Below are 27448 nucleotides of genomic sequence, written 5' to 3'. Positions count from 1 at the left end.
TCTACAATTTCTCATAGGAGCGAGTCCCTAAGGGGGAATGACTTATCTAAACGACATACACAAAGGGGGTTGAAACAATCAAGACACGATCTGGTGCGTCCACTATCAGCTGAAATTTCAGTCTTCACTCTTCACTTTCTGAAAAACATTTCCCCCCCCCCCGCATACATTCCTGATTCCTCGTGCAACACTTCCTCGCATCTCAACAAGCGGAAATCGCCGTAATCACAGTTTTCTTGAATTCATCACTTCTTCCAAATCTTCCAGAATACTTCATAGAAAGCCTCCGACTTAAAAAAACAACAACATCCTCTCCATGCTCTCTTTAAGCGCCGGTCTTTCCCTTTTTTCTTTTTTCTTTTTTAAACTTGAAGACCACAGTTTCAACCTCAGCTCTGTAAACTTCATAACTTCAGCCAGCGAAATGTGCACCAAATATATAGAAATAAAACTCTTCAATAATTTAAAATGTTAGAACGTAAACTATTCAAATTCAAAAACTGACATTAAAACAACAAAGAGAAACAAAGGAACTGCTTTTTTTTTGGGGGGGGGGGGGGAGGAGGAGGGGGTTTGGGTGACGGTTATTAGCCACTGGTTAGCTTGCCTGCTAGCACAGGGAACACAACAGCATTGCAAAGTGAGCACTATCAGTTGACAGAACAGCCCATTTATATGTAATTATTCATCACATTTTTGTTTTTTTTTAATTTGCCCGACCAACAGATTTTTGCCAAAAGGAGCGACGTCTTTTTACTTTTTTTTTTTTTGTTTTTTCGTTGAAGTAACACATGTAAAAGACCAAGTAAGAGAAAAGTGAAAGCAGGGTTGACAGGAGCGATGCGTGGAATGGTCCAGCCTTCATACCGCAGTGTCGTTAAGAGTCTATGTACAAATACTACTGTGTGTAAAAGAGGCATGCATGTACACTGGAGGTGACCCTTCCAGAGGATTCTACACTAAAGCCATTACAGGTATCTCTCATGTCAGAGCTCGCGCTTCAAACCCTCTCGACGCCATCAATCTTTCATTTCATCCGGCCGACCTCTGATATGAGGAGAGAGAGACGTTACAGAAAGAATGAAGAATGTTTTTCGAGGAAATCGCCGCCGACAACAAGTAATAAATTCACCTCTAATGAGAACAGTTAAGACATGATTATACTGTAAAATTCTACAATGGAATGAAAGACCGTATCAACCCTGCTTTTCGGTGACAGAGATAAGGAGTGTGAGTATTTGAACAGAGTGTTATGTGTGTGTTTGTGAGCTTTTATGTGTTTGAATCGAGAGAGAGAGGGACGTAAGGAGAAAGGAGGCAGAGCCCAGGACACAAACCCTCTCCCGACACACGCGCCACGCCCAACCCGTTGTTTTTTTGTTTGTTTTGTTTTAAAGGACTGCTCGGACAGCCCCGGCTTTCTAACACGGGCTCTGCCATCTCTTTTTTTTCCCCCCTTTTAAGCCCCGCCTCCTCTCCCCGGCCCCCGCCCTTCTCTCAGGAAACCCCTTTCTTTTTTTTTTTTTAACAACCTGCTCACTGCTCGTCCTCCCCAAACACGTCGTTCTGTTTGCGTTTCATGTTCTCAAAGTCAAAGTCGCTCCCGGTCATACGTTTGTAGATGTCCTTGATGTCGTTGCAGGTCGTCTCGAAGTGGGTGGTGGCGTCATAGGAGCTTGAGGCGAAGACCTGGGAAACGTAAAAATGACAGGACTAAGATTCAACATCAGTCTAATTATTAAAGTTTACTACCATGTAATCAGGTTTTTGTATGTCTTATCCTTCCCTTCACGGTGTTACTCACGATACGATATGAAACATGATAAGATAAGCGATAATATCATGACTCAGCGATTCTACGATAATTAATAAATTGCAAGACAATCCTACAATGAGTCATCACAATATCTAATTTACTGAGGAATATTAAATGCCCCTTAATGCCTAAGCGTGCCGTCTTCTTCTTCCATTATCCTGCTGTCGATTTTGTCTTTGGCCGATTCACTTCCGTTCATGTCATAAGCGCTGCTCTGAGAAGTCGTGAAGTAGTGACGCGACGAGTTAAATTGGCAGGAGTATCTGCTCACAGTGATGTCATTATTATTATTTTTTTTAAATGAATGTATCAACATTTGGCACCACTGATTCACAATTGTCCCCTCATCTCCCAGGCCCCGCCCCCTCTCTCAGGAAACCCCTCCAAAACTGCTCGTCCTCCCCGAACACATCGTTATATTTACGTTTAATGTTCTCAAAGTCAAAGTCGTTCCTGTTCATACGTTTGTACAAAACGAGTCAGGAAGACGGTGTACTGCTGGATCGATATTTTATCCCACTCCTAGAAAAGTGTTTTGTTTATACCCGGTATAGAAGTCCATGTTGATGTATTGTTATAGCAGTAGAAGTATTAAGTACGAGTCGTTTTCAGAACTGCATTAAAAGTATTCACAAGGTGATATTTATACCAAGAGAGGCTATGAGTCATGAGGTTTTTTTTGGGAGAAAACGGACAAATCTGTGTAAAATTAGACATTAAACACCCCCATAGAGCGGGAACGGTGTCCTCCCTGTGCTCGACTATGAGACAGGAAGTCCACTGAGGCTCTATGGGACGAATTGTCGAGTACTCGGCTACATGGGGTCAGCCCTAACTTCTTCTTAGCTTTTTTAAAATTTCTTGTTTTAAGAGGACACTTCCATAATTTTAGTTCCTGTAATTGTATCTACTGATCCCGTTGTTAACCTTAAATATGGAGAGCAAATTTCATTGCAATCAGTCCAATCAATGTCAAGCCACTTTAATTTATGGGATATAAACCTCCAGGAAAAAGACTCAGGGGTCATAAGAGTTCATTCATCATCATGCTCTGGAAAACAAAAGTGTTTCTATGACATTTTCAAGGAAATTCATAAAATAGTTGTCGAGATATTTCCACATTATCATTTCACCCAAGTGGAAAACTGACTGACCGATAATGCCATCAAAATAGACAACCCACTAGCATGCTAGCCATAAACCCAGCGTAAATGTAATGTTAATGGCTTTGAGCAGCTGCAAGGGTTGTTTGGGAAACATGTCTTACCTGGCTCTCAGTGCCATCATCCGTGGGCTCATAAAGGTCACTAATAGCCACAAACCTGTCGGGGAAAAAAAACAACCCAGTTACCTCAACACTCTTATCATGTCGTCATTATGAAATGTTTTACAATGTACGTGACGCTAAAATGCACGACATGTTAAGATGCTGACTTTTGGTCGATGGGCTCCAGCAGCTCCAGGGCCGGCTCGATCTCAGCCTCGGGCTCGCTGGTCTCCACTGTGGTGCTGACAATGGCGATGTACTTCCCCTGGGCGGCCACATTGTGTGCATAGGAGATCATGCACACATAGATGTCTGGAGAATAAAGAAAAAGGGTTAAGAAGAGAATCAAATCAAACCAGGTTGTATATAAGAAGTGGACATAACCTACTAGGCTGAATAATTAAGACGATACAGAAGTTTTCTACTACTACTACTACTGGCCAGCAGGGGGCGACTACACTGGCTTAACCATACAGAGGTCAACGAGAAAATGAACCTTCATCTCACTTGATGAATTTCATAACTGAATTTTTTCTTTATGAGTTTATGATCCCCGTCGCGAGCTCTGTTACAGACTCGATGCCAAAAGGCTGCACTGACTGTTTTAGCCACTAGGGGCAGCAGAAAAAAGCTGTTAACATCGACATGGTGAAACTGTTGGCAACTACTGTAGTTGCTTTTTTATTTTTTATTTTTTATGAACTTTTATTCACCGAAATGTGCATACACACACTCACACAATAAAAAAAAGAGATATAAACAAGAGGGGAACTGTGGTACGATACAGTTTTGCAAGCAGATTTAGACAAAAACAAACAAACAAAACAAAAGGAAAAGAAAAAAATGTTTCTAATGAATTAGAAAGAGGGACAAAATAAGTAAATGAGCAAACAGGACAAAGACAAACATGGGGACAGTACAGTAACAAAATTATGTAAAATAAAACTGGTGGGATCGGTTGTACACATGGTGACAATTTTTAGTGTTATTTGTTGCTGTAGTTGCTTTTTAACCGGCAGATACAAAACCAAAACCAAAATACAAATTCCAGTTGGTCCATTTGGCTCTATGTCATGTAACTTTGTAGTTTTGTGCAGAGTGCAAAAAGCATGTTTGTAGAGAATTAAAAAAATAAATGAGTGCAGAATGCCAAGAACAAAAGAACTGAAATTAAACACTGTAGAGCTGAGAGGAAACGCCGAGTCAGGTGGTCTTATTTAATTGCGAGTGACCCCCCTCTGCGTACAAGTTGTCATGAGATCCATTGTTAATATAAGAGGATTAATCATAGCTGCTTTAGGAATTCAGAATCATGCTAGAAAGTCAATTTACATCACACACTCTGATGTTTCTTTGTGCATTTGGATAGTTAGCCATGTTGACTAAAACTGAAATGTTTAATTTAAAAATATGTATAACTTGAGTTGTCACCATAGGAGTGTTCCTTATTGAGTCCGGTTCTTGTCTAAAACTATCAACAGATCTGGCTTTGTTATCAGTCTCACTTCTCCAGTAACTTAAAACCATGAAAACTTGATGCTGCTGTCTCGGGCCAGGTCTCCCTAGCAACAAAGACGTCGTCGCGGTGACGGGGATCCTCACCTGAGTTGCGGTTAACCTGGTTCTGAGGAATGATGATCTGGCAGGAGTTTGCGTCGTTGGTGTTTTTGATGGGGTGGCTCAGGACGCAGATCACACGGATTACCTGACCCGCCTTGCGGACGCGGTCGGGGATGTAGCTGGGGTCACAGATCAGCTGCTTACAGCGAGCAACCTGCAGACAGGAAGGACACGGTGACAGCAATGTGCAACGAATCTTAGTTTGAAATAACGATATCCAATAATTCAAGTTCTTCTTCATTGCAGACAATCAACAACGCCGTACCTCGCCCTCAGACTTCACTCCAACTACATGACCTCCTTCCATCACAATCTCATCCACGGGTTTGTTCAGCATGTAGGTTCCTCCGTAGATTGCACTCAATCTGAAACAAGGGGAAAAAGAACATTTAAACATGGAGTATCTTTTTCATTTGTGTAATTTAATATTAAAGACTATCTTCTCTATTGATGTGTTTGAAATGATACCTGGCAAATCCCTGGGGCAGCTCCCCCAGGCCGTACAGGGGGTACAGGTAGGGGCTCTTCCCATATCGTGCCAGCGATTCACTGTACAGCTTGATGCGATTGATCGTCTCCAAACAGGGGACATCAAGGTAGCTGGAGGAGGAGAGAAAACAACATCAGAGAATAATGAACGAGAAGACAGAGAAATAATAATCAGGACTGAAAAATTCATCGTTGTCTACTTAATGTTCAGTAAAAAAAAACAATTGATTATCGATTTAAAATAATTTAGATAAAGTAATTTGTGCCCATGTGTGATATGCCCGTGTTGATCTTACTCGTCTGTCCTGTAGAGGGCCAGGGCGTGGCCGGTGAAGTCGATGACATCCTGGCCGAGGTCAAACTTCTTGTAAACATCCCTCATCGTTGTTGTTTTGGGGTCCACGCCCTCGAAGGTCTTGGGGTCATTCTCGTCGAAGTTGGCCACAAAGACTAAGAACTTCCTAAACCTCCTCTTCTCAAACATTCCCATCAGATCTGGAAATTAAAAAAAAAAAAAAAAAAGGCTTTAAATCGTCGTGATCACTGAGATTTTATTCACACTCTACCACATCCACTATGCTCATTAAGTCTGCAATTTATTTGGAGTGGCTTACTTGAAGCTAGCGCCTCGGTCTCGGTCGATGGCACCTTGTAGATTTTTCCTCCTTTGTAAACGAAGCTTCCCTCCACTACTTTAAAGTCCAGGTACCGTGTCACCTCTGTGTACAGCAGCATCTTCACAAGCTGACCTAAAATCACACAGACAAACTCGTAATGCGTCTTGTTTTATTAACCCTCAGCATCCAAAACTTTCTGCCTTAATAGCACCAAGTGACAGGTTCATCCCTTATTTCTGGGCCATGTCAGTAATTCTAATCATGTGCTATTTGTCTTTCTGTATCCTCAGTATACAGTGAGTATCGTCAGGGAGATTTATTGTGATATAGTCACTACTTTATGATCAAAACTAGTCGTTTGTGACTGACCGTTGGCCATGAGAAACTTGGGGATGAGATCCACGTTCCAGTCTCTTCCTCGGCCCATCGACTCAGGTGGGCTATCTGGAAGACTGAAGCGCTTGTACAGCTGTGGGAAAAGACCGGAAAAAGGCACATTAACAACATCCTGTGAGGCCTGAAATCCATGAAGCTGTAGCATTACTGAGCACAAGGCAAAGAGACAATAAAAAAAAACAGCAGCTGCTGGAAGTAAAACGAGATGTGTAGTGAGGGATATAAAATATATTGATTGCTTTTATAGATCCCAGGAGCTCTTTACCTCCTCCAGAGGGGTGATGGAGGAGCTCTCGCCACCATAGTAAGGGTTCCTGTCCATGTGCAGAACCTTTTTCCCATTCACAGACATGATCCCGGACAGAATGCATTCCTTTAAAAAAAAAAAAGCAAGATTTAAAAAACCAAACATTAATATCAACAGCAACACATCCGATTTAAAATCAATAGGCATCAAATTAAAGTTAGATCAATTTGAAAAGCAACCATTAACGCAAATTGAGAGGCTTTGACAGCAGGCTCCAGGGAGGACAGAAGAGACGTGTACGCATGCGCGAGTAGATCCACAGATATCTACTGTAATAATCATAATAATAATCATAGTAATAATAACAGTAATGACAGCTGTATTTTAAAGAACAACAGTCGCCTGATATTAAAACATTCTAAAATATAAATTATTGTGGATCCACCCTGACAAAAATATATTTAATATATTATTAAAGTCCCGAAATGTCGACTTTAATTCGTGCCAAAACACGTATTAATATCACACACAATGTGTCAGGGGTAATCCTGCCGCATTGGGGTGTGATAATTGAGTTGAATTGCGGCAGGAGCAGCAGCAGGGAAAGGCTCAGTCATTTAATAAACCCGAGCTCAGGCCTGCGCAGACCTCAGGATGGAGGCCTGTCTATGCAAAGAGGACCATGACACACACTGCTGGGTTACGCCTAAAAGATGCTACAGGGTGTAACACAACACTGAATCAACTTTGGGAATATTTAAAAAAAAAAAAAAAACCCTTGGCGCAAGTATTGTTTTCCTTCGATGCACACCCAGTCAGACTCATTGTTTGTTTAGAGATATTTATACAAAGCGCATCTGTTATCTCAAATGTCTTATGTCACAGGCACACAGGGATGCAGGGAGGCTTTCACTTGTGGGCTAGGATACACAGAGGGGAAGCGGGCCTTTTACAAGTCTGCCTTAAATAATCACTTGGAAATAAGAAAAAAAATGCATTTGTCTCCGTGCAAGAAAGATGAAGCTCGACTACTTACTGTGAGTCCGGTGCCCAAAACGATCACATCATATTCCTCATCCATGTTGTATCACCGCCTCTCCCGTCTCGCCCTCTTTTCGCCTCAAGAAATGAAGGGTACTGAAGGAAATAATGCAAAAGTGGGTCCACAAATAAGCGGGGATCCGGCTCGCCTTTCTCTGCCCGAGTGCTTCAAAAGTGCTCGTTCAAAGTTAAGTATTATTCACAAATCGCCAGGCTTTTAATGACCAATGGAATAAACTGTCCACACTGTCACCGGCGAGGACGACCAAAGATGGCCCTGTACGTGGAGCACTCTAGAACAATCTGAGTGCGCGTCGGGAAATAGTGCGCATCCTCCTCTTTTTCCCATCCCGACACACAATGGACTCAAACTGAAAAAGGCTGTGTGTGTAACGGGAAACCTCGCTCCGAGCTGCGAGCGATTGGGCTCATGCTTTATCTCTTTTTCATAGTTTGTCTCGGACTTTGACCATGTTTGTGTTCATTAGAAAACATTTTGTCCAAGTCTGTTTGTTCTCTATTTTCTTTTCTATCCTTCCTTTCCAGTTGTAGGCGCAACGTTACGTTGATGCAGGAAGTATCCCTCCGCCACCACAGCTGTGTGGATGGGAGTTGCTTATACTCTCACTGACCACACACACACACACACACACACACACACACACACACACACAGGCCTTTTTCAAAAGAAGAAACAGTTGAAACTTTACTTCTGTTTTCTGCTTTGGTCGTTTTATATCCCATAGTGTGTTTATAAAATCGCCACACATGAGTGGGTCGAAATGATACAAGTAGTCTGTTAAAATGCCAAAATGTGTGTATCAGCACCATGGACAGTTGCAAGGTGTACCTGTCATTCATGAACAAAGTACAAAGTTCAGCTCCATTATACACATCACATGTCTGTTTATTTTAGATTAATCATTATAAAAGAATGTCGTTTTTTTTATAGCACCAAATGTTGTGCTAAACGCTGCACGGAAGTATCCACTAATCTAACAGCTAAAGATGTGTCCAAATACTGGAAGAAACCAAACTTGGAAGTGTGAATCTAAACAGAACAAATAAACATGTAAAAAAAAAAAAAAAGCAACAATCTCCCATCGTGTTAATAAAAGGCAGCAGAGGGCAGGGCAAGCAGCAGTGATGTGAAGATTAAAAACGAGTCAGCTATAAGAACCAGCTCCCATGTGGGAGTCAGATACTGTGTTTGTGTTATAACTGAACTAATACAAGTAAATATGAAGAATGCTATCCAATAACATGTTTCTAAAATATTATCTCTGCACATCTAATTAGAGAATAACATTTCAAGTCAAACATAATAGACTAATACATTTTAAATTAAATAAATTAAATAAATTAGATAAATTAAATAAATTTAATAAATTAGATAAATTTAATAAATTAAATAAAGTAGATAAATTAAATAAATTAAATAAATGAAAGGAAAAAATAATATTGGTTTTCATACAAATTAAACAGAATGCAGAGTTGCATCATTTATAAAAACTATTAGGGTATTCAGAATTGTTTTATGATTGATAGACAACTAGCCGAGTTATTCTTTATATATTCCCCACAAGAGGTTTTAATTTGGTAAATTAATAAAGTGACTGCATAATTTCATAATTTTATTTAATTTTGTTATTAGAGGATTTTAGGTTTCAGAGTGTCTGGGAGTATATTTTCAAATCAGTTTGTTTAAACGTAAAATAATAATAATATAATAATATAATAAAGTTTATTTATAAAGCACTTATCAAAACCAACGTCACAAAGTGCTTTACAGAAAAAATAAAAAATCCCAACAGTCAAATACACAACAATAAAATCCTATTAAAAGCATGAAAAATAAAACAACAGTGCAGCAATCATCAAATTAACAGAGAAAAAGGGAAACAACCGAGACAAAAGATAAAATTAACAGTAAAATAAATAAAACATCTTGGATGAAACAAGGATTATAAGAAGGCCTTGCGATAAAAATGTGTTTTTAAGAAGGTTAAAAAATGAAAAAATCCGGCTCCCTAGAAAGAGCCGGACTTCCCCTGACGGAGCTGCAGAATGAAAGAAACCGGAAGTCCTTTTCTTCCAACGGCTGCTCCACTGCGCACATGACCACTGCGCACATGACCACTGCGCACATGACTGTCAGCTGGCTGGCTGTCACGTGACTCAGAACTTTGCGGAAAAGTAAACGAAAATGGCAGATTTGAAGTGCTCCACTCCACCGCGGTTAATGGCGTTTATTGCCCTTTTATTCGCCCTTTTCTCCACAGGGAGCTCCACAGCCCAAGTGCCTGTTCTATTATGGTCCAGTGACGGGTAATATAACTTATTTATTCTAACTTGTTTGTCAAGTTTGAGCTACTTTAAAGAGTCCATCTGATTATCATGCTAATGCTAACACTTGAAGCTAACTGTGTGTTTACTGAAATCCAAATAAGATTTTCTGATAATCTTCAAAAAGTCTAAATTAATCTCAAGATTTAAGCCCAGGTCGTCTCAGTTTTTTGTCTATCGTGCAACAGAAGTCGTAGTTCTTCAAACTTTACACATTCCTGTCTAAAGTCTCTCAGTTATTTGAATAAATCTATTAAATATCCCATAAAATGTTGAAATGATCCTCTGATTAACTGATCAAAATGAAGTAAACAGCTTCACATAAGTATGATTATAAAGTGTTTAGAGGTCAGGCAGTGACACTTAGTTTTACATAGTAGTTCCTCTTTAACCTGATATTAATGTTTTAATATCCTGTATAGTTTTTAGTGTATATTTTACTTAATACTTGTTAGTTAATAGTTGTAAACACATTGTACCTTCATATTTATTTTATTCCTATCTATTCTTATTTTATTTGTGCTCATATGCATGCTCTTCTTCTTCTCTTTTACTGCTGCAACACGTCACTTTCCCCACTGAGGATCAATACAGGATTATTTGATTTTCTCTTTTAAAGGATCAGGTTGTCATTAATGAACATGATGACAACTAGATGCTCATTTAGAGGTTAAATGTGACTGTTCATCACTTAATACTGGTCAGAGGGGGGACAGGATGTCATTATGAACAATACTTGTTGTGCACTGTAAATATAGGAGCATAAATATGAAATGGGTATTGTGTTGTTGATGTATGGAGGCAGTTTTACTGTATAATGTTGCATCTTTTTATGTAAAGATGCTTTTTAAGAGATAAGATATGTTTATTGTCACTGTGCAAGTACAACGAAATATTGTTGGAGCAAGCCTGTAGATGCTTATTATCAGAAATATACAAATATACAAATACTGAAACCAAATATTCAAATAAGAAATACAATTAAATAATACGATGTAGTATATAATATACAATTAATTTGGAGGTGACAGGTATAGAATAAATATATTGCACTTAGTTATACAGGACTCCAGTGGGTATTTTGAGAGTCGGGGTGGGGGCTCTGAGTCCAGGGAGTGGGAGCTTCAGTGTGGTGCAGAGAGTCAGAAGGTGGAGGAGGAAGGGACGGTGGGGGCTTCTGTGATGCAGAGAGTCAGTGGGTATAGTTATAGTTACTGTATAATGTTGCATCTTTTTATATAAAGATGTTTTTGGGGCTTTATTTGATAGGACAGCTGAAGTTCTCTTGAGAGGCGACTCTAGTATTTGAATGAGGCATGTTGCAGTAAATTCAAATCTTCATCCAAAGACAACTGGACTTGGCTGCAGAGTTTGAAAATGTTGAAGTGTTTAAAATGACTGATTATTTTTGCTATTGCCTTCCTGCTTTGTTAACAGCTATATCAGCAAGTATTAAGTTGTGACAAAACTTTTCAGATGTTTTCATTTCAATGTTAGGTGAGCTCCTTTTACAAGCCCTCAGTGTTTTTTGTTTGTTCGCACATAATAAAGACAAAGACAGACTGGGGAGGTATGGGGAGAGAGAGTGGGGGGGGGGGGATATGCACCAAATAGCGTCAGGATCGTGAGTTGAATCAGCCACCAGTGCGATGAGGATTGTAGCCTCTGTTCACAGGGCGGCTGCTCTACCAACTGAGCTAAAGCAGCGCCCCATATTAGAGATTTGGGGATTTGATTTTATTCAAAATGAGTTAAAGGTTGTTTATGGTTTGAGGTGAAAACGGCAGGTTGATCAAGGGGAAAATGTTGAGTGGACCTGAAGTTGCAGGAAAAGATGCTCCTCTGAAAGAAGGCACGTGAAACCCTCCCTTACACCCAAAATCAGATGCTGAAAAACTCCTACAGACCACATAATATTACACAGGATAGAAATTGAAGGAACCTGAGAAAGCTCAACAGAAAAGTGGTACCTCTCCTAGAACAGTACAGAATAAACCAACAAAGTATCAGAGCATGTACAAACTCTGAAAGCAGACGTGTTATAACGTGATACTTGTTTGAGTAAGGGGCAGCTTTTTTGCAGGGGAACTGACATCCTCCGCAGCCCTGTACTTGTGATGGTGTGATTTTAGTAATTCATGTTCTAATAACTGCAGCACTGTTTAATAAAATGTGTTAAAGTGATTGGTAACAATTGTTTTTACAAGGTTGCAATTTTTCTCTCCTGCACGATTAGACTTCCAGCACTGGCTCCTTCTGCAGCTGGTCACATCATCTCCACAGACCAGCTGACTGCCTACCTCACCTCTGCCTTAGGCTCCGGCCCTCGCACTGTGGTGTTGTTCCTGCAGGACAAGGTCAGTCTCTTCTCCTCGGTGAACTACGGTTCAAGATTTCAGTAACTGGAGTGGATTGGAGGGTGAAAAGTGTTGGATAGGAGAAGCTAGATCCTGGATATGTTTGTTGTGTAAATCAGGGGAGTACTGAGTCATGTGTAGTAGTAGCACTGTAGTCCCATGTGACACTGTGTAGCAGACTTCTCATTCTGGTGTGACAATGAGCTCTGCTATTACTTCCCCTTTCACACTTCCTCTGTAACACATTGTTAGGATATTTTCTTTGTGGTGAATGATAAATGGGATGGATTGATGTAGCATTGCCGTCTTGATTGTTCCTGCCTCTCTGCTCGTTTTGTTATATTTAGATCTTTCTGTTTCTGTCTTCCAGTTAAGCAAAGATGACTTCACAGTTTTTGGTGGTGTGTTTGGAAACAAGCAGGATAGTGCCTTTCAAAATCTCGAGGTAAGTTTTTTTAAAAGCTCACATTAATCCTCCTCTGTGGTGACTATTTTTTTTTTTTTTTTTAGACTAATGATACTGATCATTCTTTCCTTCTCCCTCCTTCAGGCTGCACTGCAGACTTCCTCCTCATCAGTGACGCTGCCTGCTTTAGAGTGGTCCGGCTCCTCTGCCATCCCCGCTCTGCTGCAGGAGGAGCTGGGCGTGTCTCCTCTGCTCGTAGACGCAGACACTCTGACACATCTCAGCATCAACTCATCTGCCAGCAACCTGCTGCTCATCAATCTCCCTTATTGTACTAAGTAAGAGCTGTGCTTTTAAAGTCTGGATCATATCAGTTAATGTCTCTTGTTTCTTCAGGTGAAAATAAAACCCTTTCTGTTTTACAGCGCACACAAGTCTTGCAAAGAAGTCCTACATGCCAATGGTACTTTTTGAGTTGTTTCAAAGTGTGAAATGATGAGCAATTTGTTTAGAGTGCAGTTATAACCGTGTGCTTTTATCTTAATATGTCAGTGTGTAACTCATTTGTTTTTTGCTTTTCAACAGACGAGATAATTGGGAAAGTTCTGAGTATCATGAAAGACAAAAACGTCAAATACACCGCAGTTTACACAGGATCACAGCCATCACGGGTGAGGTTTTTCTGTGAAGTGCACCATAGTTAAACAATACACTCAACTCACAAAACAATGTTTATCACAATCCCTAATTTCTATGCTCGCCAAACATCACATACAATAACATTTCAGTCATGACATAAAGTATTTATCATATTAATTTGACGAGTCATCCTTGCAGGTGATTTCAGAGACATCCCTATCAGGTCAGCCTGTCGGGCGCTCCTTGCTCCAAGCCGTTACACCACCAAGCGTCAAACCTCCGATCATGTTTAATGGAACCGGAGGCCCCTGCATAATGCTTTGGGCTCAGAATCTCAACATCAGCCTCTCGAGCACCGGAGCTTGGATAGACCTCGCTGCGGACACACCGACGCTGACGGGATCCTTCTGCAACACCAGCAGCTCACAGTAAGCTGTTTGTTTGTTTGTTTGTTTGTTTGTTTCTGCTCTTTGCAAAGAGAACTCAAGTGTTGTGTTATGTGAAAGAAATAATCCTTAATGTGTTCTCCTATTTTATCTCTAGACTTGTCCTCACCTATGCATCCGGCTATACACTAAGGTAAGAGAGAAAAACAAACATTTACAAATAATAAATAAATATAAAATATTGAATTTTTAGATATATAATGAAACATATTTTCACACTAAAACTCATTTATTCATGCTCACAAGCTTATTGTCTCGTGCCTGTCATCATTAGGACAAACTAAAGTTGATGATCTTTTACTCTTTATTCATTTTTTATTTTGGGCATTTGGGCATTTTTATGAGAGAGATATGACAGTGGATAGAGTTGGAAATCAGGGAGAGAGAGAGAGAGAAATGACATGCGGGAAAGTAGCCACAGGTCGGATTTGAACCTGGGCAGCCCGCTTGGAGGACTTTAGCCTCCATACATGGGGCGTACGGCACGCTCTAACCACTGCGCCACCCTTTTACACTTTCACAGCAATTTTACAAATTTCAGTAAAATTGCTCCAAATATGAACTTTAATGTGTTTTTGTGTTCATGATGGTCGCTCCTCTCGTCCGCCTGAGAGCAGTCGAGTCACTGCAATGCATTCTGGTACATATTGCTCGGATAATGACCATCGGCTGTACACTACTTTTTTCGCAATGCATTCTGGGATACAATGAGTGGACTATATAAGGTATGATTATGTTCACTCAGAATTCAGACACTAATACAAAATAGCTTGTTCACTTTATAGTGAATATGTTTTTTTAATCAGCTCAGCAGGACAGTGCCATGTGTTTCCATCTGTCTTGGTCTTCAGTGTCACCACAAGTACTTCAGGAATTTTTAAATAGTGAACACGAGGGGTCAGTTAATGAACAGTCAGGCCTTTGATTTATTTATATCAATAATTACCTCTTGTCTTGTCACACAATTCTAGCGTTGACTTTTCATCTTTATTCACCAAACACTCCTCTGTTGATTTGCAGCTTTGCCATGAGTCAGCGGTTCTATCCTGTATCTGCCCGGAACTGGTTCGCCCTGGACTCTGTGCAGCTTCAGGCTAGCAGTCTGACTGCGTCTTTCGGGAGCCGCAGCATCTACGCCCCTACAGAGTATTCCTATCACTGCATGTCTGTCAGCAGCTTCGGGGATGCTTTGCTCTTCCCTAACAGCACCAACGCAAACGCCTCGCAGTGGAGGCTCAATTTCGTCGACTTCCAGGTACAACTACAACAGCATCTTTTACATCCTGCACCTCACATACATATGTTTTTAATGATGCACTGCTGTTTAGTCTTCCTCTTGTTCATTGAGTGTTTTCTTCTCTGATTTCTCGATGCAGATTCAGGGCTTCAGTTTGGGAAACGGCACAGATTTCTCCTACGCCAGCGACTGTGCTGGCTTCTTCACTGCAGGGATTTGGATGGGGCTGCTGACGTCGCTGCTCATGCTGTTCATTTTTGTTTACGGTCTGCACATGATCATGCAGCTTCACACCATGGATCGATTCGACGACCCTAAAGGTCCTTCGATTTCAGTGCCTCAGTCTGAGTGAAGCAGTCCCTCACTCCCTCCTTGTCAAGTTGATTTTGTATATTTGGACCTTTTCTCTGACGTTTCCCTCAGATTTCTTCCTCTACTTTTGTTTCCCTGAATCCCTCCACAGCTGTCTTTACATCCTGTTTTCTTGCAATAGACATTCCATTTCATATCTCTTCATCTGCAAGTGCCAAATTAGAAGCACCTTTTGTACGAGGTGATTTTTGACTGCATGTGCCTGGAGATAAATGTGTGCCATAGTTTGCCAGACATTGTGGATATTCCCCCTCCCCCCCCCAAAAATTGCAATAATTTCTCTCACCAGAGAATGCCTTCTGTGCTATCATGAATGTGTCGCTGAATGCTGTAGGACCTTTCAGACCTCAGTTTTTTTCTTTTTTTCTTCCAGCGAAACTGTAATTCAAAGACTACTGGTTATGAAAGACGTGACTGTTTGTATATCAAGAGTAAATTACTGTTTACGAGTATGTTCTGAAATGTTTCTCCTTCTCAGAATTGCCTTACTTTTACTGTGGATTTAGTTGAGTTCTCACTTCTTCCAAAGACAAATCACAGAGTGCCACCGCTTCAATAATATTTTTTTTGACAAATTATTTATTTGTATAAAAAGACTTTCTCTGCAATACGTAGCCTTCTCTGGACGTTTATCCCTCGCTTCGGGTTTAATAATGACAGTGCCTCTGTTCTGTTTGTCAAACTTTCGAATGTGCATTTTGCCAATGTCTTTAATTGAAAATTAAAAAAAAAATTTGAATTGTGATTTTGTTGTGTTTTTTTTTTTAAAAGCTTTTTGGAGTCAGAGACACGTTTAGTCGTTTACACGGAGGACAAAAACGTTGGCAATTTGCATACCGGCAGAGGTGCTGCTTGTCAACCAGGCAAACGGCTTGGGGCTCCAGACCAGTAGGGGGCCCCTGAGGGCTCACAAACTTAAACCAAAGCAGTGGACCAAATGTGCAAATTTGGCGATGACAGCAGGAAACCTCCCTTATGGGTCCCCATCTGACAAGTGTTGAAAAACCAAAGTTTGTCAATGACAGTCAATATATACTATTTTTTATTTTATTTTATTTATTTATTTAAATTTTTTGCATTGTTAAGGAGAGTTTGGAACACAAAAAATTTCATTGCCAGCTATGACTGCTTTGCCTGTTATGTTGTGCATTTGACTAATAAAGATAACTTGAACTTGAAAAAAAAATTATCCGTCTATAGGAGAGAGGAAAGGAAACAGGAAAAATAGGAAGAGGAGGAAGACACTGGCAGACATAATGGTGATAAACCCTGGTTAGAGGGGCCCCCAAGTGATTCTTGGCCCCAAGAGACTCTAGAATCGCCACTGCACGCCAGGTATTTATGCGTCATCGATGTTGCCATGGTAACAGCAAATCTAAACAAGACGACGTCCTGAAAGAGGCGACACTAGCGGGTTAGCAAGCGTAACTTTCTTCCTTTTTTTCCCCCCCCCTGCCAGTTTTCTTCTCTTCTTCACCCAGAAAGTTGTTTGCAGGATGTCAGTAGCGCCCACTCGGAGAATATTCTTTGGCAGCACTCAGGAGAGGAAACTTTCCCCCGGCCACCACGCGCCGGACCGACTGGGAAACGAAATGTCTCGACAGTCAGAGCCACATATGGGCCCTGGTTGCTATGACAACCACGAGGTAACCAGAGCTGCTCTTAAATACCTGCTTAATCAACAATTAATGATCCTTGTCACATTTAAACATTTGTCTAAAAAAAATCATTAACAGGTCATCAAATCAATGTTTTTTCTCATTTTATCAGTGAGCTCTAAATGTTTTCATTTCCTTCACAGTTTGGCACCATCCTTTACAATTTACAGAAGACACCAGAAAGTAAGAGAGGATATGTTATCTCTGCAAGGACTGCAGCTCGCTTTCCTCCCTGTAATAAGGTACATGAACCACATAAATACTACACAAGTTACCTGTGGTATCATTCAACTGAGGGCACATCAAACAGGATGGTGTGACATTATATTTGGATAATAGTACTTAGATAGGTAGATAGCTTTTTGGAGAACATTTTTTTTTTGGTTAGCCTACAAAGAAAGTAATTGTTGTCTAAATACAAGTTTGGTGCTTTTATGTGAAACAAAAACCTTAAATCTTTGTGTGTTGAGATTTGAAAATAGGTTCATTTTATGCACAAAATTCCAAAATGATAAGAGAAACCTTGCCCGAATCCTTTAACAAACTCACAAAAATGACTTTAAAAGACTCCAATAGTGATTTAAATAAGGCGATTAATCTTATTTTAAATTGCATATTTGAGTTTTTTATTATCATAAAATAATTTAAAAATACAATTTGTCAGGCTTTTATTTTGAATTTTGTACTGTCTTGAGCTGAGAGTACTTTACTTGCTGTTTGAATTCAACCCTGCTTTTATTTTGAAATTAAATTAGGACCTTCTGGTAGTTTTAAGGTTACAACATTAACCCAACCACAGAAAAAGGACCTTGTTACGTATGAAAAACTAAAGTCAAACAGCTCAAAGGAATGGCAACAAAGGTAAATTATCTACAGTCCTGAAAGGACAAAATAGCATGAGATTAATTGCAATTTAAATAAAAGAGTTATGACTGCGTTCATTTCAGACTTTAAATGATCTCAATAAAGCCTGTGTTATATGTAGAGTTGATTTCCAGAGTTTGCTCACCCAAGCTTGAGTGAAAGACTTTAAATCAACAGAGTGTGCATGTGAACTAGAGGAGTGAGAGTTACAACAAGGCTGCCAGGTTCTGATGGAAGTTGTTGATATGCAGTCAGTCTCAGACTTTATTATGAATGTTTAGTAGTAAATAGATTTTTTATTTTCTATCTCCAGACGGTGACTCCTTCTCCTGCGAAGTACCAGCCTGACCAAAGCAAGTCCAGAGTCCCCCCTCCTGGCAAAACCCCTTTTAACTCCAACACACCGAGGTTCAGCAGCACATTAAGTTCAGAGTGCAATCCGGGGTGAGACACACACACACACACAATGTAAATGTAACATGCTGAAGTGAAACTAACAGATGTTCATGTTGGGATCCAGCCCTGGGACCTACGCTCCTGATGCAGTGACAAACAGGAAGGTGACGTGGCCGATGTGCTTTGGGAGTCCAGACTGGTCCAGACTGCCTCAGTTGGAGAAGAAGTCACTGAGGGTGAAGGTGGGTGGAGAAAGATGAAATGTATGCAGCTGGCCAGACACCCTAAAGATTTGACTTTAAATGTTAAAACAAGAATAACATTATGTCCATACCTGCTAACCCTTATCTATTCAAGATTATCTGTAACTTGTTCAGAAGGTTAAAATGTTTTTCTTATATCTTTAGAGAAGTGAGCTGTTGTAGCTCAGCTTCAGAGGAATATTCATGATTCTATAAATAGACTTACTGGCTTTCTCACTGACATTTAACTGAGAGGAGATCCTCAATGTTTTCTTTACAACCAGCAGTTAGCTTAGCATAATGGCAAAAAAAAAAGCTAGCCATGTACTATCATTAAAAGTTAACCACACCCCCCTTAGAGCAGTGGTTTTCAACTGGGGGGGTCGGGACCCAAAAGTGTGTAAAAAGTCTATGAAGCGCTCTTAAAACATGTTGGTTTTGTTCTTTCTCTTCGTTTTATCGTATTTTTCGTATCGTTTTCCATTCAAGAAATCTGATTGGTTGGAAAAATATCAAACATTTGGGTCACGATTTTCATGAAGGAGTTGGTGGTGGGTCCTTAGAGTAGTTGCCTTAGAGCCCCTTTTAAAGTTTAATAATTCAACATATCTTGTCCCTTTAGAAAGTTTATTTAAAGACTGGTTCCATTGAGAGGTGGGTTGGATTGTTTCTCATCCATGTGCAATTACTTCTAGTCAGATAATCCAAAAAGATATTCAGGAAAATGTCTTTGAGAGAAATCCTCTTTGATTTCTCCATAGTGATGTCATCTTGCAAGTTGCTGCTCGCTCGTCACACAGAGATACCTAAAACAGCCACAGTCCCTTGAACAAAACTCCTTAACCACTTAGGACACTATAAATACTCCAAAAAGTATTATTATTAAAACTCACAGATGTTTTCTGGTGCCGAGCCCAATCAGATCCTCTGATACTGTTTTCATCTCACTGTGTCCAAGAGCAAACACACAGTATGCCCTTATATGGGCGTTGATGTTCTCATCTAACTCTGGGCAGGACAGAAGAGCAATTCCCCATTTTATATATTGCATATAGAAAAACTGAGAGTTATAACTGTTCTCGATTGCTTTTGTATGACACAGCTGCTGGGGAGAAATGCACCACTTCCTCATGTGATTCCTGTAAAACTGATTTTGTTTTTCTACAGCTCAACAATGAAGAGGAGTTCTCGAAGCACAGGAGCCGAGTGGCCTACCTCAGTTTGTACTATTAACTCCAGAGCTGATGGACGACAGCCTGCCATGACGTCCGATGCTGCTTTTATTGTATTATTTGCTTGAGATTGTGATTTGAACCAAACAGCAAAAAACAATTTCATCTACTGGACTGAAACCTTTCTTACTAAAGAAACATATTTCTTTATTCACAACATGTCTCCACTCCTGTTTGTTTTCACGACGATGTTTCTTACAAAATGACATTTCTTAAATTTCAAACAAAGTGAGTGCTTGCTCAAAAAATGAAAACAAAAAAAAGGTTCTCTTCATTAGAAGTCAGTTAGTATACAAAAAAAGCCAACAGTGGATACTGGTTCCAGCATCGAGGGCGAGCAGCCACTGTGCCTGTGCTGCTCCTCTGGGGGGTCTGGAGAGAATCACAGACTGGCTGAAAGAACAAACCACTGTGGAAAAAATGTGAGTCTGTACGTTCAGGTGGTTCATTTCTTCCGCCTCACTTTGGGTTTCTTGACCGGTCGGAGGTACGGGTTGTCGATCATGTTGTCGTCGTTGCTCTTTGCGGAGGGAACGACGCCGCTGGGAGGAAGCATGGAGTTCTCTTTGTCTGCTCCGGGATCGTCCTGAGCCAGAGAAACAAAAACACAATCATTGTAGAACACGTTAACAAACTCACATTTAAAGTTTGTAGATATAGGAGAATGTGACGAGCTAGATGGGAATACAATTATTATGTTATTATATTATACAAAAATGAGCTTTCAAAGCTAAAAATCAAAGTCTGTTCAAAGTGTCCCGACTTCATAAACTTATAATACTTAGTTTGGAGTTGGAGAATGTCATGTAGGCTACACAAAGCCCCTATTATGAACATCTATTGAAAGGTAAGGTGGAGTTCAGTACACATCCAGGAAACATTTAAGCAGATCGTGTATTAAGCAGAACAGACGTCATCTTCAAACAAAGACACTTTCTCCAAACCTTCACTGATGTTACCATGGTGAAACTTCATGCTAAGTATCTAACCCTGAAATGTCCGTGTTCCGGTCGAGAAAAGTTGACCTTTTAAATGAGACAATTTCTGCTTTTTCTCCAACCAGTAACAACAGTGGGTCAGCATTTAGCCGATGGGGATGTTAAGAGTGCACGTTAAAAAACATGAGGCGATCAGTCTGTGTGGTTTGCGGTGTTCTTTCATGGATGCAGTGACTGTCTCCTGAAATATTTTACCACATAATATCATCTTTGTGAAAGAATGACATCAGAAAACTTGAGTTTTTTTAATTACACGGTTAAAGGAGCTACATGCAACTCTGACACCTAGTGTTTAAAATCGGTACTGCAGTCCAAATTCTAAACATTGGAGAAAGCTGTCTCCCCCCCGCCCCCTCCTCTCTAGAGCCGATGTGCACGCAGGTTGCCATGTTTGAGACCCTGAAGCTTCAGTGTTTAACCTGCTCTGTGTCGGTCTTCAAACCTTTCTTCTCTAACCTCTCTCCATTTTTTAAAAGCATCTCTCCTGGCTGCTGCACTGTTGTCAGAGAAGCCTGTACTTCAGCATAGCATGTTTCCTTAATGTCTGATGATAAAGTAAGGTAATTTTTTTAGATTTAATTCAGTAGATATCTTACAAATTGCTCCTTTAAAGTTTTCAGAATAAAATTCAACATATGGCAAGGAAGAGATATTGAATTTCCATCTTACAGGAAATCTACGATCTCAGAGAAAGACCTCTAAACAAACGATACTGAAGACTTACAGCGATGTTGTTTCCTGCCGTGTTCTCGCTGTCCGTCTGGTCGTCCTGCTCAGACGAGTCGGTCTCCTCCAGACTCTGCAGTTCCAGCTCTGAGGGCAGGAGTGCACTGAGATACGGGATGGTGCTCGGTCGAGCTGCGATTACTGAAAAAGGCCAAAAGGACAACTTGAGTAAAAAAACGAGATGATTTCAGTATCACTGAAGACTGACACGATCAAGACCGGCTTTTAAAAAAATAAAACACAACTGACTCTTACACTAAAGATAATGTTTTGGCAGAATAACTCACATGGGAAGGCGGTGATGTCGTCTTTGAAGAGACTCTGGGTTTCTCCGGTTTTGGCCATGAAGCGTGTGAGTGCCCGCTCCACGTCTCTCCGCTGACTCGCTGCCTTCTCTCTCACCACCTGGTAGTCCGACACGGGCTCTCTGAACGTCTGAGAGCAGAGAGAAACACACAGGGCATAATCTCAGTTTGCTCTGTTACACATAATGAAGGTTTTTTGCCCTGATTGGAGGTTTAAAGTTTTTTTTTTTTAATTCAAAGGGTCCTGAGAAGAAAAAAGTGGGACTCACGGGTGTTTTGATGTAGGTGTGAGGGTCGGGGAACTCCGGGAAGTGGCCGGGGATGTGAGAGGGATGAGTGCGTTTCTGGCCTGCTGACAGAGCTTTGGGAGTAACCGGAGGGTTTGTCACAGGAGCTGAAATTCATGAAATCAACACAAAGAAAAAGTGGGTTATGTCAAGAAGTTGTTTTCTTCATATTTCTGAACGAAAGTAGAAAGTGTAACTACCATACGTATAATCTATAACAGTGGTTCCCAACGATTGTCATTGGAGCCCCTACTACTTTTATCTATGAAAAGCTGAGTTACCGAACGAGCCACACTGGGGGAAACAAGTGATACATAAACAAAACTTAACATAAATTCTAATTGTTTTTTTTAGAACCTGAATTAGACGTGTGGCTGACGAGGAAGCCGACAATTTTTGGGCAAGGGAAAATCTTTTTTTTACACTTTCGTCTACTATCCAGTTAATTTGTTATCATTATTTTATCTGCAGATGTTAATTTGTCAGCCTCCGAGCAGACAGAGCTCACATTGGGGACCAACGATCCACAACAACAGTTAAGAGTCGAGGGTCTACTTACGGGCAGTGATAACCATCCTCTGTGATCTCTTGGCGTACACGGGCAGAGTGTCGGCATTAAATCCTGCAGAGACACAGACACATTTCAAGATACTTTCTCTTTACCTTGTGTTAACAGAGACTCTATAACTCTGTGCCTGTGAGTACTTACCCATCTCGATGAGTGTGATCACTGTGTCTGACAGCGTCGGGATGCTTCTGGCTGTGTGTTCACAGTACGCTTTAGCACATCGACCTATTTCAGTTATATCTGAAAAAGAAAAGAAAAGAAATGTGTGGTTCAGAAAAGGATTTGGTTATAAATGCAAAACAATTTTTATATATATAAGCATAAAAAATAACACAATGACCTCCACAGGGATCTGAGTCAATCTGCAAACAAAGAATTATTCACTTAATTTTCAGTAAAGTTGTTTAAAAACTTCAAAAGAGAATCTTTCATTATCTTATGATGTTATTGAGTAAGAGGTAAAGGAAATGTTAATTTTTCTTCTTGGCCTTACTTTATTTGACATACAGAAAAATATATGAAAAACACATCTTATTAAATTGTAGCAGACGGCACCATGAAGAGGCAAGTGAATTAGTAACGAGGTAAATAAAGACTTTTACGGTGTGTTTTCAATATTCAAAATGAGCCAAATTAGGAAACTCTGGACATCCTCATTGATCGGAGGCTCCATACTCACAGCTCTGCATCATCTCAGTGAGAGTCTCCACTGCTGCCTTCTCTGCACTCTCAAAGCCACATTCTGTGAGGAGGGCGCTGACTACAACCTGCAGGGTGCGACGCCTGGCCAGGTGGTAGTTCTCCGCAGCGCTGGTAGCTGCTTTACTGCCGCTCCCACGCTGACAACACAAACAAAACATCAGAAAATAAATCATCAATGTTATTATTTGCTTAATAAAACTGGCTTATCACAGCATATTAAAGACAAACCTTTACGTGAACCAAATAAATAGAGAACACAGTGTTGTGGAAATCTGGACATTTATAAAAGTATAAAATTCTCTGACAGCATCACTATGTTTAAAGTGTATCCATGAATTACGTCATATTAGTTGTTTCTTCAGTTTCATATGTGTTTTATTTTTGCTAACTTGGCCCTGTTTTGCTAAATCTTCCTGTAAACTGATTTTGTAAATGTGTGTGGAAGAAATGCAACACAAATAAGAAGTCTAATATTTTGTACGTGTACACAAACTGAATTTTTGGTTCTTCTGTAATTTATCTGACAGGCTGGACCTACAGCAGAAACACGTTCATATTAACATGTTCATATACAAATGCGTGTGAATAAGAGCGGACAGAAATGTGCTCCACATTGAGGTGTTCTCTTCTCTTATACACGAGCTCACTTGGTTCAATGATCCGCTCTCACGGCTTCTCATACCACTGCTATGCTGACGACACCCAGCGCTTCCTGTCATTCCCGCCAGACGATGTCACAGACTCTGCAAGAACCTCGTCATGCCTTGCTGATATCTCTAAATGGATGAATGAACGCCACCTTCAACTCAACCTTTCAAAGACTGAGCCCCTTGTCATCCCAGCCAGTCCCTCTATGCAACCACAGATCAATATCCAGCTTGGATGTTATCTGTAAAAAAAACAAGGCCAAACTCACACGCATCACAACCACAGCTGCCAGAATAATCGGTCTCCCCACACCCAACCTAACAGAACTCAATAACAGGGCCATCACACGCATTGCAACCTCCACAGAACAGGACATGACACACCCACTGAACACTCCCCTCGCCCCACTTCCCTCAGGACGGAGGTACAGAGCACTGAGGTGCAGAAAGGCTCGCCTCGGGAGGAGCCTGATCCCCGCTGTAATAACGGTCCTGAACAAAAGGCCTCGCCGAACAGGCCGGAAATGGGAACTCTTGACTGTTGTCTAACTCTGTTTGTTTGTGTTATTCTCTGTTTTCTTTGTGTATAAATGTTCTTTGGTGGGACTCGTCTGCTGGACAGTAACGGTGCTGTGAAAAATAATTTCCCCTCAGGGACAATAAAGTCTAAAGTCTTGGAACAACCAAACTCATGCCCATAAAGCCTGCACCAGAACCTGGGTGTCATGATTGATGACCAGCTAACTTTTAAGGGTTCAAGTAGTCTCGATTGCCCGGTCATGTCGATTTGCCCCGAACAACATCAGGAAGATCAGACCTTACCTGTCAGAACACGCTGACAGGCTCTTGTGATGTCACACATCAACTACTGCAACTCTCTACTGGCAGGTCTTCCTACACGCACTATCAAACCTCTGCAGATGATACAAAACGCAGCAGCACGACTCGTCTTCAACCTTCCTAAAAGAGCACATGTCACTCCGCTGTTCATCTCCTTACGCTGGCTCCCAGTTACTGCTCGCATCAAATTTAAAACTCTGCTGCTCGCTTACAAAACAGACACAAAAACGTCTCCTCCTTACTTTAACTCTCTGATCCAGGTCTACACTCCCTCCCGCCCAATGAAAGGCGTCTGATCCAACCTTCACAACAGGGTCCTAAGACGCTGACTAGACTCTTCTCCTCTGTCGCCCCCCGGTGGTGGAACGAACTTCCAAACTCCATTGGCTCTACAGAGTCCCTCTGCACCTTTAAGAAAAAGCTAAAGACCCAGCTCTTTCATGAATACCTACTAACTTAATGATGATGGTCTCCATATTATTGATGATGATGATGGTAATGACGATGGTTTTTGTTTGATAACGACGACTTATAAGATGGTTTCTATACTGATTAGAGCTCTCAAGAACTGCCCTCAATGTTGTGCTTTGCCTCTGGTCACTTCCTGTCAGCACCTGTGTGTCCAATCAGACTCAAAGCTGATCGTTTGCTCTTACTGACATTGTTCCCTTTTTTCTAGATCCTTGCTTGTGTTGTTCTTACTCTCTGATGTACGTCGCGTTGGATAAAAGAGTCTGCTAAGTGAATTGTTATCACATCTTAAACGTTTTCGTGCAGGAATAAAATAAACACTAACATGAACCCTGACAGGATATTCATATATGAACATACAGACAAATGCATGATGATTAAATATCGATGACATAGCTAAGCTTGTAACCGGTTATGTAAGGTTAGGCTTAATGATATGTATTGTTGTTTTCAGAGAGTCTGGTTAGCTCAACATTAGCTACATCCAGCTACATCCAGCTCAGAGCATTAAATCTTCTTCTTCTTCTTCTTACCCCTCCTGCGTTAAGAGACCCGCCCGACGCCACCGCAGGATCCGCCATCTCTTATTATTTGTTCTCTGTTTGTTTAATTCAACTGGTTTAACTCTTAAAGTGAAATAATTGCAATATATATGAACGGCAGTTTGACCGCCGTTTAGTAAACACGGTGTGGATTTATGTCGTCGCTTCCGTCAGTCGGAGTCGGGACGGATACCGGAAGTGATCCTCATGATCATCGCTGCTGCCATCTAGTGTCTGTGTGCGGAATTACAACTGCGGTATTTTTTTTTTTCACTTATCAACCCTGTTGTTTGATTTTTAGATTCTAGTGGTGATAAAAAACAGAGAAAAGCAAAATATGGATATATCTTGATCTTGCAAATCCCTTTCCATTTATGTTTTTAATGTGCTCGTTTAGGGCTAATATAACAGATCAAATGTGCAATGTAGAATAAGTGAAAAAACAACAACAACAACAACAACCAAAGCATAATCTTTTTTTATTTACCAATGCATAACCTTTAATTTTTTTATGTAGATCTACTTTGGTAATGGCTTTTGATGCTGATTAAAACTCTCAAAAACAGCTGCTGATGTTGTTTATGACGATTTATTAACTTTAAGTAGAAAAAAAAAACAAGCTCTCTGCCTCTGTGCACTGCCTGTCAGCAGCTGTGTCCGATCAGACTTAAAGCTGGCTGCTTACACTTAATGATGTTGTTTCTTCCTCTCTAGATATTTGCTTGTGTTGTACTTATGATGTCACTTAAAGTGTCTGATAAATGAATTGCAGTCTTCCTGAAACATCTACATAGGACTATAGATATAACAATAAATCTTAACCTAAATCAGTTGCTGGATGAAAGAAAAGCTTCATTCAACCTGTCTTGGAAGCTAGGGGTCTGCATGGTTTAGGTTGGCTGCAGAGGTTTTGTGGGCCGGTCAACCAGCAGGCTTCTTAAGACAAGGGAGTTTGTGGTCAAGCCCTAGGGCAAGCCATCAAAGCCCTCTCCGGTGCTGCTGAAACAGGCTAGTCTTTGGCTCTGGATCAAGAGGAGAGACACTACCTGGGCCTCAAAACAACTGCCGCAGCATCAGGGCGAGTTGAGAGAGGTAAAGCACAGGGGGGCGCACCTTGGATGCAAGATGTTGACGATGGGCCCCTTCGAGGGTGTTATGAGTCTGTCATTGAAACACCTACAGTATAAAGGAGAGTGCCCACCTGATGACCCCGTCGAAGTTGTAATCTCTCTTTACACCCCACCATGGCAACCCTCTGGAAACCCACTGTTGACATGATAATCCGCACTCACAACATCTCATGTTAATGCAGGTTACATGGGTATTTTATCACCTAGTTCTAAAGTTTTACTGATCTATTGAAAAGCAAGCCATTCACAACATATTTCCACACACAGTTAACAAGTAACATCCACAAATGTTTGCTGTCCAGCAGCAAGAAATCTGATATAAAAGAATGAAAACAAAGAAACCACTTCAATATGGTGGTTTAATTTATCACCATTATTATGATCAATGTAAGCGTCATGTACATTTACATCCAGAGAAGATGGTTTCTTTAAGAAGCATGTACTCGGTTTGCTGAGCTTCTGCGCACAGGTGTCATCAAATACTTGGCTTTGTCCTGGACCCATTCTGGGTCGTCCACATCTTCAGGCTCAACCAAGGTAGATT

The 27448-nt window shown here is 40.7% G+C and overlaps 4 protein-coding genes across 4 annotated transcripts; 2 read left to right on the top strand and 2 right to left on the bottom strand.

The window, feature by feature from the left end:
• Positions 1–561: 561 nt before the first annotated feature.
• On the bottom strand, positions 562–7808 carry gdi1 (GDP dissociation inhibitor 1). The gene is made up of 11 exons (XM_061058094.1): positions 7489–7808; positions 6471–6578; positions 6179–6278; positions 5807–5941; positions 5489–5687; positions 5172–5303; positions 4969–5068; positions 4686–4857; positions 3251–3395; positions 3084–3138; positions 562–1689 (listed from the first exon to the last, which is right to left on the bottom strand). Exons 1-11 carry the CDS (start codon positions 7531–7533, stop codon positions 1537–1539), a joined length of 1344 nt encoding a protein of 447 aa, XP_060914077.1. The 5' UTR covers positions 7534–7808; the 3' UTR covers positions 562–1536.
• A 1848-nt stretch (positions 7809–9656) lies between these two features.
• atp6ap1b (ATPase H+ transporting accessory protein 1b) lies at positions 9657–15554 on the top strand. The gene is made up of 10 exons (XM_061058093.1): positions 9657–9821; positions 12076–12196; positions 12567–12641; positions 12747–12940; positions 13028–13065; positions 13188–13273; positions 13440–13669; positions 13785–13820; positions 14708–14942; positions 15064–15554. Exons 1-10 carry the CDS (start codon positions 9700–9702, stop codon positions 15274–15276), a joined length of 1350 nt encoding a protein of 449 aa, XP_060914076.1. The 5' UTR covers positions 9657–9699; the 3' UTR covers positions 15277–15554.
• Positions 15555–16756: 1202 nt separating this feature from the next.
• On the top strand, positions 16757–19788 carry LOC132990044 (ciliary microtubule-associated protein 3-like). Its single transcript, XM_061058070.1, has 5 exons — positions 16757–16942; positions 17098–17196; positions 18132–18262; positions 18339–18456; positions 19624–19788. Exons 1-5 carry the CDS (start codon positions 16793–16795, stop codon positions 19687–19689), a joined length of 564 nt encoding a protein of 187 aa, XP_060914053.1. The 5' UTR covers positions 16757–16792; the 3' UTR covers positions 19690–19788.
• taf8 (TAF8 RNA polymerase II, TATA box binding protein (TBP)-associated factor) lies at positions 19067–25925 on the bottom strand. Its single transcript, XM_061058069.1, has 9 exons — positions 25766–25925; positions 23252–23411; positions 22714–22812; positions 22564–22626; positions 21987–22111; positions 21700–21847; positions 21411–21553; positions 19311–20274; positions 19067–19184 (listed from the first exon to the last, which is right to left on the bottom strand). Exons 1-8 carry the CDS (start codon positions 25811–25813, stop codon positions 20134–20136), a joined length of 927 nt encoding a protein of 308 aa, XP_060914052.1. The 5' UTR covers positions 25814–25925; the 3' UTR covers positions 19067–19184; positions 19311–20133.
• Between the last annotated feature and the right edge of the window lie 1523 nt (positions 25926–27448).

Source organism: Labrus mixtus, chromosome 15, assembly GCF_963584025.1.
Source record: "Labrus mixtus chromosome 15, fLabMix1.1, whole genome shotgun sequence".
NCBI lineage: Eukaryota > Metazoa > Chordata > Actinopteri > Labriformes > Labridae > Labrus > Labrus mixtus.
This window is presented reverse-complemented; position numbering and strand designations above follow the sequence as displayed.

Coding starts and splice junctions, on each gene's coding strand:
- gdi1 (XM_061058094.1), bottom strand. CDS start 7,533: ATGGATGAGGAATATGATGTGATCGTTTTGGGCACCGGACTCACA. Junction 3,396..4,685: donor CCAGGTTAACCGCAACTCAG/GTGAGGATCCCC, acceptor TTTATTCTCCAG/ACATCTATGTGTGCATGATC. Junction 3,139..3,250: donor CTGGAGCCCATCGACCAAAA/GTCAGCATCTTA, acceptor TTTCCCCGACAG/GTTTGTGGCTATTAGTGACC.
- atp6ap1b (XM_061058093.1), top strand. CDS start 9,700: ATGGCAGATTTGAAGTGCTCCACTCCACCGCGGTTAATGGCGTTTATT. Junction 9,822..12,075: donor CTATTATGGTCCAGTGACGG/GTAATATAACTT, acceptor CTGCACGATTAG/ACTTCCAGCACTGGCTCCTT. Junction 12,941..13,027: donor AATCTCCCTTATTGTACTAA/GTAAGAGCTGTG, acceptor TCTGTTTTACAG/CGCACACAAGTCTTGCAAAG.
- LOC132990044 (XM_061058070.1), top strand. CDS start 16,793: ATGTCAGTAGCGCCCACTCGGAGAATATTCTTTGGCAGCACTCAGGAG. Junction 17,197..18,131: donor GCTTTCCTCCCTGTAATAAG/GTACATGAACCA, acceptor TTCTATCTCCAG/ACGGTGACTCCTTCTCCTGC. Junction 18,263..18,338: donor AGTTCAGAGTGCAATCCGGG/GTGAGACACACA, acceptor GTTGGGATCCAG/CCCTGGGACCTACGCTCCTG.
- taf8 (XM_061058069.1), bottom strand. CDS start 25,813: ATGGCGGATCCTGCGGTGGCGTCGGGCGGGTCTCTTAACGCAGGAGGG. Junction 22,813..23,251: donor CACTGAGATGATGCAGAGCT/GTGAGTATGGAG, acceptor TTTCTTTTTCAG/ATATAACTGAAATAGGTCGA. Junction 22,627..22,713: donor GATCACACTCATCGAGATGG/GTAAGTACTCAC, acceptor GTGTCTCTGCAG/GATTTAATGCCGACACTCTG.